This window comes from Cucurbita moschata, unplaced genomic scaffold, assembly GCF_002738365.1.
Source record: "Cucurbita moschata cultivar Rifu unplaced genomic scaffold, Cmos_1.0 Cmo_Scf00015, whole genome shotgun sequence".
In the NCBI taxonomy this organism is placed as follows: domain Eukaryota; kingdom Viridiplantae; phylum Streptophyta; class Magnoliopsida; order Cucurbitales; family Cucurbitaceae; genus Cucurbita; species Cucurbita moschata.
This window is the reverse complement of record NW_019268531.1, coordinates 733462-746450: the sequence shown is the minus strand read 5'-3', so window position 1 is coordinate 746450 and position 12989 is coordinate 733462. Positions and strand designations below refer to the sequence as shown.

Genomic DNA, 12989 nt, shown 5'->3' with positions numbered 1-12989 from the left:
ATTGTTTCTCTGATTGGGTGTGGGGAATGACAACACAAAAAGACAGCTCCTTCTTAAATGCTACAAATATCATTAAACTGTTAAGGAACATTGATATTGCACCGAATCATTTACAGAAAGAAGCACATTAAGATTTCTAGGTAAAACAATAGGCCCAACTTCAGACCAATAGGAATTGAAATATCAAGACATAATTTCTCTCCATTTCACCTGTTTCTCTTCTTGCCATGCTGCCAGAAGTTTATATTGTGGCAGTGCTAATTTTGTTCTTGTCCCCAACAGTTTCCAAAGCCGAGTATGATGATCCTGTTGGGTTGCCACCAGTCTTAACAGGGTAGGAAGCCTGCATTGTGATCCCACACTTGCCATTGGTAGTGTGCTTTACATTGCGCTCTAGCTTAAAGTAGCCATCCTCACCCCATCCTGTGCCCCAAGAGTTCCTGATAAGCCAATAATCAACCCCGTTCTCTGTGCCATATCCAACAGCGACCACGCCATGGTCCAGAGCAGAGCCACAATCACCAGTGAATACACCCTGAAAAGTTCAGACAAATGTGAGCAATCACAATTAATGGATTGAAGTGGATAGTTCACGAAATGTGAGAGATAGACGTTTGCTTACAGATTGGTAGAGTTGCATAGCCAAGCCACTAGCTTCAATGGCGACGCTCACTGGCTGATGGGCAACGGCCTTCTTCAATGTTTCCTCGTCGTTGGCAGGGACATCCTCGTACCCGTCGATGCTAACAACCTTGGCATTTTTCTGGGAGAGAGAGGGGAGATGTCATTCAAATCAATTCAACTCAATTCAATTCAATTCCAGAGAGGGAATCAAAATCCGGCGGAGAAAAGCAGAAATAATCTCACCCTGGTGGGATCGCATTGTCCGTCGAAGCCCTCATAAGGGTAATCTTCCTCGGTGTCCAAGCCGCCGTTGTCAATGATGAACTGGAAGGCATAGTCCATAAGGCCTCCATTGCAGCCTGAATTGTACTTTTTGTCACAGCTAACAAGCTCTTGTTCGGAGAGAGAGATGAGTTCTCCGGTGACGATCTGGTTTATGCCTTCCACTGCCGCTATAGTGGAGAATGCCCAGCAGCTTCCTGTTTCCCCCCAACAACACAATTATATTAAAGTCGGCGGGGTAATAGAAATTAAAATTTTAAAATTTTAAAATTACGTAACCGTAATTATTTTTTTTAAAAAAATTGTATATATTCTCTAACAGCTGTTGAAATCTAAAAATCTCACCGCAACTTCCTTGATTTTTGATGGGAGTAACGGCACCTTTGGCCCTCCAATCGACGGATTCCGGCAACTGGTCGCGGTTGTTTACGGCGTATCGGCGACTGGCGTTCTTGTCCTTCATGACTCGTCGAGCAGGGGACGAACTGGTTCCCAAATACGCAGCCCGATACTCGTCGTTGGTCAAATCGGCGAACCTGTTCAATCCAACCTTATACGTCCGATTCTCAGAGTTATGGTCATCGATGAAGTTCAGATTCTCCCGGAAGATCTGAAACCTCTTCTCCTGTTCTTCGATTCCGTTGTAGGTCTTGCCAAACTTGGCCAGCCACAGGTCGTAGGTTGCTCTGACCTCGCTGTCACTCCGGCGGCTAAGCAGAGAGGAGGAGAGGGCGGAAGTGGAAAGGAGGAAGAAGGAGAGGAGGGGAAGCAAAGTGGTGGGAGAAGGCATGGCGAAGGTTGGTTCAAAGAAGAGGGATGATTGTTGATTGGGAGATATGGAGGAAGTGGGGGAAGTGGCGATGGGTATTTATAGGAGGGGGAGGTTAGCTCATGGGTTTAGAGAATAGTAAAGGGTTGGGAAATGGGAGAATGAAAGGGCAAGTTGATGGCGGAAGGTTTTGGCAGTTAAAAGGAAATAAAATATAATGCAACCGATTGAATTTGGCATGGGAGAGTGTGCCAGCGGACAAGATGACATGAATGACTTACACTGTCATTTCCCATACACGAGGAGCTCCATCTCATCTCAGATCACCACTTCCATTACCATTTTCTTATTACCCCTTTTATAGAATTCAAAGAGGAGAAAGTAAAAGCGTTTAATCTTGAAAGAATTTATACAAGTGTTGAAAAAGAAATGAAAGGGAAGAAGAAGTGGCGGCTCCTGTTCCCAAGAAGCTGAGAAAAGGCAGAGCAGAGAAGCGACCATCCCATCCCATCCCATCCCATCCCATCCCTTCCCATCCCTTCAACGTAACCAAAAAACACCAATAAACTATGAATCCATTAAATAGGGAGCAGGCGTCTTCTCTTGGGAACATAAATTTCATTCTCTCCATCTCTCTCTCTCTCCAAATCTTTCTTTGTTCATACAATATTCCCGGTTAATACTTAATGTGCACTCCTCAATTATTACAACTTTTTTTTTTCTCTCTTTTTTTTTGTGTTTTCCATTTTATTTTATACCTCCAAGTTGAAGTTCAATGAATTTGGAAGGTAATGACCTATGGCAACGTAAGAGCTAAGTTTTCCCCACCCCCATAATTTACAAGTTTACATGGTTGAAGTATCGAAGGTATTTTAGCAGTAATGTCCAATTTAAATTTGGAAGAGACCCAACAACAACTTTGCTTTGTTTTATGTTTTATGATTATGAAGTAGGCAAACGGCCTCACAACTACACTATTGAGAGCATCACGTATAAAATGTTTGAAACATATTTTGAATACAAGCTTCCCTGCAGTAGCAGCAGCAGGTACAAATCCCCTTCTCACCACATTAGAACATCAATCACCCCATAATGAAACAAAAAAATAAAAATTTTTAATAGAAAAGAGAAAACTGTAACCGAGTCTGAAATCAAAACTGAATTCTTTGTATACATGGGCCCTGTTATGAAGCCTGCCTCTCCTGATTCACATTCACATTGAAACCAAACCACCATCTTTTTTACCTGCCTCCCTCAAAAACCATTTCTTCCCTTCAATTCTTATCATCTAATCTTTGCACACCAGACAGATCATGGACGTGATATGGCCTGTTTCTTTTCAGTTCTGAGAATGTCTCTCTGAGGTTTGAGTATCCACCACTTTCGGTTCGTGCCGCTTTCTCTTGCTTCGAGAACTTCTTCTGGATCTGGATGAATGAGCCTTTGCAGGAAGCTTAGTTGTTTCCTCGTGGTTGCCTCTCCGAGCTTTTTCACCAGTAGGGAGTTCGGGAGGAACATCCGGCCATGGTGTTCGTTTTGCAGGTACAGTAATCTCCAAAGGAGGGTCGATTAACCACCTATATCAAATAGAAATGGAAGCATTAAGTGAATATAAAAGCAACATTCATGGTGGAGGATCAACAAAGGTTGTCCAAGCAGGATCCGGCATCCCAGTGAAATGGCCAACAATACCATTAACTTGAGAATCTAAATGAAAAAGAAAAAAAGCATATGAAGAAGATACCATAGACACATATGCAGATGAAAACACAGAAACGACCCGGAAAAGATTAGAAACAATGATATAAGTGGGTGGTGCGATGCAAGAAATAATAAACCACCCAGGTATTGCCCTGATCCTTTCTTTTTATACTTTAATGTGTAGAACTCTTTGCACCAGCTAAATTATAGCGAAGTTGGATGTCTCTTTCAGATATAGTGAAAAGGAAGATGAAGGAAGGTAGCCTAAAGCGGATTAGGCTACCAAACAGTAAGGAATCACCGCATTTCATAGTCAAAAGGCGCATTCAGAAATGAAGACGAAACTTTGTATTGCAACCGAACCTCAAATCCCTATGACCCTAGCTTCCTAGAGATTAAAGACTGCCCAACTAGATAGTGAACTGGCATCCTTTGTCCTTGACTTCTGAAAAACAGAAACAGTACGAAAAAGAGGATTCTTGTACTATAATTTTGTACGGAAGTTTGCCAGAAAGAAAAGCAAAAATCTGAAGGGACTTCTAATTAGCGATATTCTTGGAAATTTTTATTAGATTTTGGATCTTCGGGATCAAATTCTTAAAGGAAAAAGAATGAAAGAAGTGAAAAATCATGTCCACGGAAATGTTTTATCAGATTTGAGATGTTTGGAGATGCCTTTCGGTCACAGGTTCAAAGCATTTGGTGAAAAACTTGATAATATAAATCTTCCAATGTTTCACATACATCACCTTTACTGTTTTCCACTAGAATTTTGGAGCTATGAGTAGATGAGAAGAAACTATTCCCTCAGTTAGGGTGAGCAAACCTCTCGAGAATTTGCGGGATGAGGCAAAGCCTGTCCAGAATTAGTGAGGTGGGTCGGCCATAAGAATAACCTCCTATACCTTGATTGATCTATAGAAATAATGTCTTAAGAGGTGTCTATAATGCTCTATAGAAATAGAACGTATAAATGGCGAAAGAGAAAATGGGAGTAAATGTAATTAGATCACCGGAAATTGGCCATCAAGATGAGCAACCCTTCTTGGAAAAGATTAAGGCAAGATGAAAACAGAGGCCATGGTTTTTGTTGTAAATTCTTAAAGGCGTTTGGAACGGTAGTCAAAATTCAAAAATGGAAAGAGAGAGAGCAAAGTTGGAAGAAAATAATTACTATGCAAGAAGAACTTCTAGGAGACTGCTTAGTGATTCTAATCTTGACAACGTTTTGAACGTAACATTGAGCTCAACCTATGACAGATTCAAGAGAGGAGCCTATGATCTTGTCTTCTATAGAACGATAAGAAAAACTACAAGATTGTCCAAGGTTTCTTCCAACACTAAGGCCATCTCCGACACATTGCCAAATGTTCAGAGTCCGATAGGAACCTGAGGGCGTAGAGGTTATGATATCTTTAGAAAAGAGGATAATAGTTATAGAAAAAGATTACTTATATTAGTCAGAAATTATATATAATGAATGTCTAAAAAAGGTATGGGTTTGTATGTAGATGAAAAAAAATGAGCTTGATGAGGAACCAACATCCGGAAGATGAGTAGGCAAAAAATCCACCCCTCTAAAAAGCCCTCAACCCTTTTCACTCTCCAAAGCCTGATCTATTTAATGTCCTCGGCATCATTGATGCAAAACAAAAATTAATTGCAGTAACAATACAATTTACATGTTAAATGAACTGATCAATTTACAATTTAGAATAGAAGAATTTGTTCGTCCTACTACCATATAGCAGCATATAATATCATTAACAACTGCATCAAACAAAAAACACAGATCTACCACCTACCACGAAAATCTATTGGCTCCAATACTCAAGGGCAGTGGCCTTCTAATGAATTACTAAATATTCTTGTAAGTTGACCACTTATAACAACTATTGCAAGTAAGCACCAAAAGATAGAAATTTTCATCCAAAAATATCCAGAAGCAGAAATTAGAGATACAACATACACAAAACATCAAATCTAGATAAAAGTTGCATTAGAAAAAATCAATATGAAAACCAGTTAAGATGATAAACCATGATCAAGGAGAGGTGATAAAGACATCCCTGGAGGGTAGAGAAGACATTAAATTAAAGGATCAGATCGGATATGAACGGCCTCAACAGGAAAGTTTAACGGAGATGCCTTTCTATAATTGCATCTCCCAATTCAGTAACACGATATTATGTCATTTTAGGTGTTTGAAATGTTATTAAAATTTCAATACGCATTCGAAACAAATTGACCCAAAAATTTCATATTGTTTCATTTCATGTTTAGTCCTATATCTAACAGATTGACGAATTTCATATATGTAATATGGAGGAAGGCATTAAATAAAAGATGATACTAACCCATGAGGAAATTTGCTATCGAAACGAGCTTCAACTCTGAGCCACCAGAGCAAAACTTGGCGGCCACAACTTCCAAGCGGCTCAACCATCGATGCATCCTTCAAAAGAAATAGGGGACTCTCTAAAGCATCATCACCAACATCCAATGTATCAAACTCATTGACCCATTCTGGCTTATCTTCTGCATCTTTCCATAGCAACTTGGAATTCAACGCAAACCCACACCACTCAAGCTTTCTCGGAAGAACTGATGTCTTGTCACCAATGAATTTAGCGCTCTTTCCGGCATATGGGAGCGCATTGAAGGTGTGCCAACCAACCAACTTATTGGAAGAATTACAAGCAGGACCCTGAGCAGGAATTGGAGGGTTCTCCACCTCCTCTGATGATTCATCTTGTTTATCTGACTGAACGATAATTCCGACAGACAGAGCACCAAACCACTTCACATTCTGGATTTCGTCGAAGAACTCCATACTGTGCATATTACTGTCATCCACAAATATCACAATTCCATCCAGCCTCATTTTGCTCACAATTCTGCATCATTTATACCTACAGAATCAAATTCATATTCTAAAAGCAAACTGAAATGCGCAGTCGTATTAAGAGAAAATGGGGGCTAAGAAATACAATATTCATCATCATGCACAATCTTTGATCTTTTCTCCTTTTTTGCTCCGCAATTAATAGCTTACTAACTAAATCGTACTCGAGCACTCAGCTTTGTTTAGAAAGAAACAGAAGCGTTTAACTAACTTCTTAATCTTCAAAAAACAAGCAAACATCAAGCACAAAGGAAAAAAGGAAGGTATGGAGAAATAACCTCAAGGCATGAAGCCTCATCTGAGCCTCCATTCGATGCCTACCCTCCCAAGAAGTTGGCATCCGCTGATTGAACCCAACGTGGACAGTCTCCAGCCCAGACTTGGCAAGAACAGAAGCAGTCTCGTTGGTGATTTCACCGGCCTCCACCACGATCCAAACAAGCTCGTAAGGTACCAACATTAGCGAGTGCATAACACCAGTCATGTGGAGCGCCTGGAAAGTCCGCACATAAGTTGGCGTTATAGCAATTAACTTTCGCGGATTCTTGACCCCGAATTGGCGCCTTTGTTCCCTCTGTACCGTCTCAATAATCTGGTGAGCCTTCATGACTTCAGTAGGGTTTGGATGCGGCCACGGCCGGATTCGGATCCCATGCCTCCCTACGACCACGCGGCTACTCGAAGTGGCAATGGTCGTAGTCGTCGTCGAATTCGCAGGAATTTCAAGATTTACAGTTGGATTTGGCAGCGAAGTAGAGTGAATGTTCAGGTCAGTGGCGGATCGGAAAGGAGTCAAGTAGAGGTTAGTGGTAGTGGAAGTAGAGAAGAAAAGGAAAAACACAAGACGAGAGAAGCGAAATCCAAGCACAAGACTGATGAGGCAACAAAGTCCATGAAGAACTAGCCAGAAAATCCCCGCCGGCGACTTGATTGGACTATCCGTGGACGAATCCAACGGCGATCCTCTGAAGCTATTGGCCCGACGGGCAGCATAGGTCTGCTGTAATGCGGAAAGCTTCATATTCTGGGTTTGACCCCACTAACCCTCCTTCGCTCCAGCAGAAGAGGATGATGGGTCGGGTCCGAAGAATTGGACAAATCGTCGAAAAGGAGTAGTTCAGATGTTCCTTTAAAGCTGAGATTCGATTTGGCTTGTAAAGTTAGCAAGAGAATGGGAATGGTTGTGCGGGAGTGGGTTGGAGAAGGGAGCTTAAGGGGTTGATTAGAGGAGAATTACTTTGAGTTGAAGAATGAAAAGCTACGAAATATGTGTTTGTCTGAGTCTTGTTTGGCGAACAGACACACGCGGTGTCGAAGGCGATATGAGGCCAAGATGAAAGGGGCCCCAGATGCTCGACGAAATGCCTGAAAGGTAAGAGTATTAGAAATAAGGAATGAATCAGTAAGAAAATGAGAGAATATTAAATACAGAAACAGTTAACCTTTGAAGGGCAGCTTCAAACGCAAGCCAAAAGCATCAGCTTCAAACGCAGTTGGTTTGGTTGACGCCGGATTACAACAGTAGAAAGTAGAATTCAACGCATAGCTTCCAACCAGTGGTTGACAGGTTCAAACCTCACCCACCCATCAAAGAATTTTTTCAAAAGAAACTACAACAAACATGTTCCCCTTTTTACCTTCTCTAAGCAATCTCTAAGAATTGAATTGTGAGCTCCTCTTCCAAACTAAATCGCCCGTCTTTCCTCTTTTCAAATTTGATTTCACCCCCGCCTTCTTCTTCTGGTAATTAACAAATACACATTTTTATGAACGACCCGCCCTTCCCATTCTGTAATGGGCAACTTAATTAATATGATCATAATCTTTGAAAACAGTCAAAATTGCAAAAATTAGAAGCAATCAATCATAGATGAGGTTGCTGATATTATAAGGAAAATTGGAGAAATTTGATAAATGAGAGAGATCCAAAATAACAAACCCACCTACATTAAAAAGCCTCCCATAATAAAACAAAAGCCTTAGGTAAACCCATTACGTCAATTCTCAATTGCCTTTACTTTCCTTTGAAGTCAGGCAACACTATTTCCTCTCCCTTTCTAGTCTTCAACCCATCATTGTGAATATAAATATAAATATATACAAGTCCGAACGTGGGCCAAGCCCGGCATCCTGAATTTTATGTTACCAATTGACGTGGCCCTCTTCTGTCGATCCAGCCCATAGTTGAAGGTAACAGGCCTCAAATTTAACACAGCTCAAGGCCCATTATATGTTCTCAAATGATTTTTTTTTTTTTTTTTTTTTACCATCTTAATGTAATTAGAAAAATGATAGTACATACCATTATTAAAATAACGCACTCAAACTTGCATCTATAAATCAAACGTCATTAAATGTTTGAACTTTTGGATTATTCTACCTAAAAATAGGTTAATTTAGTGTCGGGATTGGGCATTTTAATAGGCCGTTGGCAAGTTATTTTTTAAGAGAGAAAAAAAAAATGTAGATAAATTATTGTGAATAAAATAGGGCATTGTTGGAAGTGAATTTAATATTAATAACTTATGCCGCTTGATGTTACAACAAGCTCTACCAGATGGTCCACACAATTAGTGTAGTTTGTTGTCCTAAATTTGACTCCATTTACTTTCATACCCTATCTTCATTATATTTATTAAATTAACCCATGTTATATACGTACTCATGCACCAATAGATATTTGTCAACTTTGTATTATACCAATAAATCACATAATACGTACATATTGAAACGGAGTATTATGGAGTAGTAGTAGGGGAAGCCTGAAAGTCAACTGAAGGATGCTGTATTTGACGTGGAGGTGAGCTGGCATGAATTCATCACACGTGGCCGTATTGATAGTTGGTCAAAGATCAAACGGCTAAGATCACATCTTTGACCTAATCACTAATCTTTGTCCTTTTCTTCTTTCCCATCTAGATTCTAGACCAGATTAACTTTTGTGGTCCCCACTTAAACTGCAAGTCAAGGTTCTCGACATCAAGCATCGGATTCCGAGTTTCTTTCTCTCTTTTTTTTCCTGCACATTGATCTATAATTTTGGCACTTTCGTTTTTTAAATTACTTTCTTTCTTTTTTTCAATTTTAAATACGATTTTAAACATATACTAAAGTTCAGAACAAATCAATTTATCTTAAAATAATAACAATAATAATAATAATAAGGTGTCACAATATGATATATAAATATGTTTTGTATCATTATTATATTTTTAAATATTTAATACAAATCTTTCTGTGAATTTTTCGTCACAAACTCATCAACTACCACGTCAAAAAAGAAAAAAAAAATGAAAAACCTTTGATCAAGCAACAACGAGAGATAAAATATTACAATAATTGAGGATCATACAAAGCATAATATTTAACGAGGATGATTGAAGATAATTTTAGACGTAACGGCAGTAGTGAAGGCCTAAAAGGGGTCCAAATAAATGGAGGTTTAAGTTGAAAGTGAAGGGTAAATAATGTGTATGTGTAAGTTTGGAATTAAAGTTTTATTTGTATTATTTTTGAAGTTTACTAAAAACATGTGAGGATGGCGTTTTGTCTGTTTATGTTTTGTTTTTTTGTTATAATGAAAAGATGTGGGGAGAAATGTTTTGTTGAAAATAAAAGAGGATTAGAAGGATGGATTGGGCGTAGAAATTTGGGTGTGTATTAGTCAACAGCCGACGATGAGGATGCATGTCAAATGAGTGAGCAAAATGACAAACTTGTCCCCCACACTTCAGCTGACTTAACTGTACAAGGAAAATAAAAAAAAGAAAGAAAAAAAGAAAAAGAAAAAAAAGAAAAAAGAAAAAGAAAGAAAGAAAGAAGAGAGAAGGCGAAGAAGATGAGAGGAGTTTAATGGCCCAATTTCAGACACCATTTTGACCGGAGAGGACACACTCTCTCTTTTTCTTCCTCTCTTTCTTTCCCTCTTACCAATCCTACGTTCTTCCTCCTATTTTATTTACCTTTTTCCTTTTCCTTCCTCTTACACTCCAAACCTGTTTGGTTGATGGGTATGTAGATATGGCCGTGGACCTCATCTCCCACCCCTACCCTCCTCCCTCCACCACCCACAATATGGAACCCAACGCCGTCCAAGAGGCTGCCTCAGGCCTCGAGAGCGTCGAGAAACTCATCCGATTGCTCTCCAATGCGCAACATCACTCCTTACCCTCCTCTACTCAATCCCCCAATTCCACTTCCAATTCTCCCACCGATTTCCCCACCGACTGCCGCGCCGCCGCCGATGCCGCCGTCTCCAAGTTCAAAAAGGTTATTTCTCTCCTCGGCCGGAGCCGCCTCGGCCACGCTCGCTTCAGAAGAGCTCCTCTCCCTCTTCCTCAACCCCAAGTCCTCTACGCCACTCCCATCCAGCAGATCCCACCCCATCGCCATCTCCCCGCCGGCGACCTCGACAACAACGACTCTCTCACTACTAGTCTCAATTTCTCTTATTCCTCCGCCCATAACTCCTTCATCTCCTCCTTGACCGGCGACTGTGATACCAAGCAGCCTTCCTCCTCCTCGCCTTTTCAGATTATCAACCTCTCCCAAGTCTCCTCCGCCGGGAAACCCCCCCTCTCTACTTCTTCCCTTAAGAGAAAGTGTAGCTCCGACAACTTGGGATCCGGCAAGTGCGGCGCTGCTTCTTCCTCCGGCCGATGCCACTGTTCCAAAAAGAGGTCTCTCTTTCCCTCTCTTTCACATTTCATAGCTTTAATGATTAGGAATTTCATTTAATTTTAGGAGGAAAAAATTAAAATTTAAATAATTATTAAGGATTAGAAAATTTTGGCTGGCAGAAAACTGAGAGTGAAGAGGGTGGTGAGGGTTCCGGCGATAAGCTTGAAAATGGCGGATATCCCACCGGACGACTATTCATGGAGGAAATATGGTCAAAAGCCCATTAAAGGCTCTCCACATCCCAGGTAACAATTTTTCTTTTTCTTTTTTATCCTTTTAACCCCTTTTTTTTCCCCTCATATTGTTGACTTTTTCAAACTTGGATTCTAAATTATTAAATAAAACAGGGGTTATTACAAGTGTAGCAGCGTGAGAGGTTGCCCAGCCCGGAAACACGTAGAACGTGCCGGAGACGATCCGGCGATGCTAGTGGTGACCTACGAAGGAGAACACAATCACACTCTCTCTCTGCCCCAACCCTCCACTCTCATCCTCGAGTCCTCTTAGACCATCGTGATCGTCGCCTTCATCTTAATCTCTAATGAGATCTGAGGGTCAGTTTTTCTCCACGTTATTTATCATATATATATAAATATATATTAATGGCTTCTCTTATCTCTCTTTTCTTGGACAATGTGAATTTGTCTATTATTATTAAAAATTAAAAAAAAAAAAAAAAAAAAAAAAAAAAAAAGGAAGGTAAAGATTGTGGATTTGGTATTTGTTGGAGTGGTATGCCTTTTTTTCCTTTTCCTTTTCCTTTTTCTGGATTTGGATCTTTTTTTTGGTTATTCTCTTTGTCCATTCCATTTCTTAAGCATTTTTAATTTCTTAATTTTCATGCCAACTTCCTGCTCTAAACCATCTTACAAAAATACCCATAATGTTCATCAACTTGGATATTATTAATACTTTTGTTGACTAACTACTAAAACAAATCGATACAATTTAAAATTAAACAATGAATTTAATTTGAAACAAGTGGACTATAATGTCTTCATTTATACACATTAGTTGTCCCGTCAAATTACATTTTATTTTTACAGAAAAAGGAATTTGAATTAGAAGAGGGAGGAGAAAGGGAGGCAAAAGTCAAAATGGTTGGGTGAGGGAATTCATAAAAGAATTGGTTGGTAGTGCCCAATGTGGGGCCCCCATTAGATGGCTTTGTTTCTTTCAGCCTTGCCTTTGTCTCAACGTCAACTTTTCTCTGAATTTTGGTCTCCACAGACACCCCATTAAATCAAATTTCTATACCTTCATTTCAAATCAACATTTATTCATAATTGTATCCAATACATTATTTGTTTGCGTACTTACAACGTTTGTTAATATGTAAACGAAATGATTTCATGAAAACTTTCAATGATTTGAATGTAAATGATAATCTTTTCTTTTTCTTTAAGGATTCTAACTTATTCAATTATTTTAATTCAATCAGTTTGCTAACTTGGTTACAATTGCTATGTTTCTAAAATTTGAGCTAAAGGAACGAGACAAATCAAAACTTATAACAACTTTTGGTGAACCAAGACATACTCGAGTAAAACAGCCAATGAGTTTTTTCGTCTATGAAATTCGTTATCTACAGTTAGCCACAGGTCGTGAGAGCTTGAATTTAACGACTAACTACTTTTAATATATTAATTAAAAATGAAGGATAAATTAATTAGAAATAGCACATTAATTAAAAGTGTGAAAGAAAAGGTAAAATAGTGACTCTACATGGTACAATTAGTGCAACTATACATGAACAAGGAGATTAGCATTAATGAACTATTGATGCAAAGTATTAATTAGCCACAATTACAAGGATCATAGTAGGTTGGCTCACATTAAGTCAAAAATTATTTAACACCTTTGCCATGTATATATACTAATTTTAAAATTTTAAGTTTTTTTTGAGAGTTTTAATAAAGTAAAATTATTAGATATAAAATTAAAGTGATTAATATTTGTATTTAGAATCCAACCTAAAATTATTGAGATGGGTCGGAAGGAAACCAAACATTAAAGCGAACTGAAATG

General features: G+C 39.1%; 3 protein-coding genes across 3 annotated transcripts; 1 reads left to right on the top strand and 2 right to left on the bottom strand.

Moving 5' to 3' along the window:
- Positions 1-47: 47 nt before the first annotated feature.
- LOC111453047 (cysteine proteinase COT44-like) lies at positions 48-2036 on the bottom strand. Its single transcript, XM_023093987.1, has 4 exons — positions 1252-2036; positions 868-1103; positions 623-763; positions 48-535 (listed from the first exon to the last, which is right to left on the bottom strand). The coding sequence occupies exons 1-4, from the start codon at positions 1694-1696 to the stop codon at positions 242-244; spliced, it is 1116 nt and encodes a 371-aa protein (XP_022949755.1). The 5' UTR covers positions 1697-2036; the 3' UTR covers positions 48-241.
- A 557-nt stretch (positions 2037-2593) lies between these two features.
- On the bottom strand, positions 2594-7918 carry LOC111453045 (probable beta-1,4-xylosyltransferase IRX14). The gene is made up of 4 exons (XM_023093979.1): positions 7724-7918; positions 6560-7646; positions 5734-6273; positions 2594-3252 (listed from the first exon to the last, which is right to left on the bottom strand). The coding sequence occupies exons 2-4, from the start codon at positions 7300-7302 to the stop codon at positions 3015-3017; spliced, it is 1521 nt and encodes a 506-aa protein (XP_022949747.1). The 5' UTR covers positions 7303-7646; positions 7724-7918; the 3' UTR covers positions 2594-3014.
- Positions 7919-10080: 2162 nt separating this feature from the next.
- LOC111453049 (probable WRKY transcription factor 15) lies at positions 10081-11796 on the top strand. The gene is made up of 3 exons (XM_023093990.1): positions 10081-10960; positions 11081-11206; positions 11309-11796. Exons 1-3 carry the CDS (start codon positions 10302-10304, stop codon positions 11466-11468), a joined length of 945 nt encoding a protein of 314 aa, XP_022949758.1. The 5' UTR covers positions 10081-10301; the 3' UTR covers positions 11469-11796.
- Positions 11797-12989: the final 1193 nt, after the last annotated feature.

What these genes read in the sequence shown, in the direction of transcription:
- LOC111453047 (XM_023093987.1), bottom strand. Translation starts at nt 1,696, where the DNA reads ATGCCTTCTCCCACCACTTTGCTTCCCCTCCTCTCCTTCTTCCTCCTT. An exon ending in CAAAAATCAAGGAAGTTGCG is followed by an intron (nt 1,104 to 1,251) that starts GTGAGATTTTTA and finishes GGGGGGAAACAG; the next exon opens with GAAGCTGCTGGGCATTCTCC. An exon ending in GACAATGCGATCCCACCAGG is followed by an intron (nt 764 to 867) that starts GTGAGATTATTT and finishes TCTCTCTCCCAG; the next exon opens with AAAAATGCCAAGGTTGTTAG.
- LOC111453045 (XM_023093979.1), bottom strand. Translation starts at nt 7,302, where the DNA reads ATGAAGCTTTCCGCATTACAGCAGACCTATGCTGCCCGTCGGGCCAAT. An exon ending in ATGAGGCTTCATGCCTTGAG is followed by an intron (nt 6,274 to 6,559) that starts GTTATTTCTCCA and finishes TAAATGATGCAG; the next exon opens with AATTGTGAGCAAAATGAGGC. An exon ending in GATAGCAAATTTCCTCATGG is followed by an intron (nt 3,253 to 5,733) that starts GTTAGTATCATC and finishes TATTTGATATAG; the next exon opens with GTGGTTAATCGACCCTCCTT.
- LOC111453049 (XM_023093990.1), top strand. Translation starts at nt 10,302, where the DNA reads ATGGCCGTGGACCTCATCTCCCACCCCTACCCTCCTCCCTCCACCACC. An exon ending in TGCCACTGTTCCAAAAAGAG is followed by an intron (nt 10,961 to 11,080) that starts GTCTCTCTTTCC and finishes TTTGGCTGGCAG; the next exon opens with AAAACTGAGAGTGAAGAGGG. An exon ending in AAAGGCTCTCCACATCCCAG is followed by an intron (nt 11,207 to 11,308) that starts GTAACAATTTTT and finishes TAAATAAAACAG; the next exon opens with GGGTTATTACAAGTGTAGCA.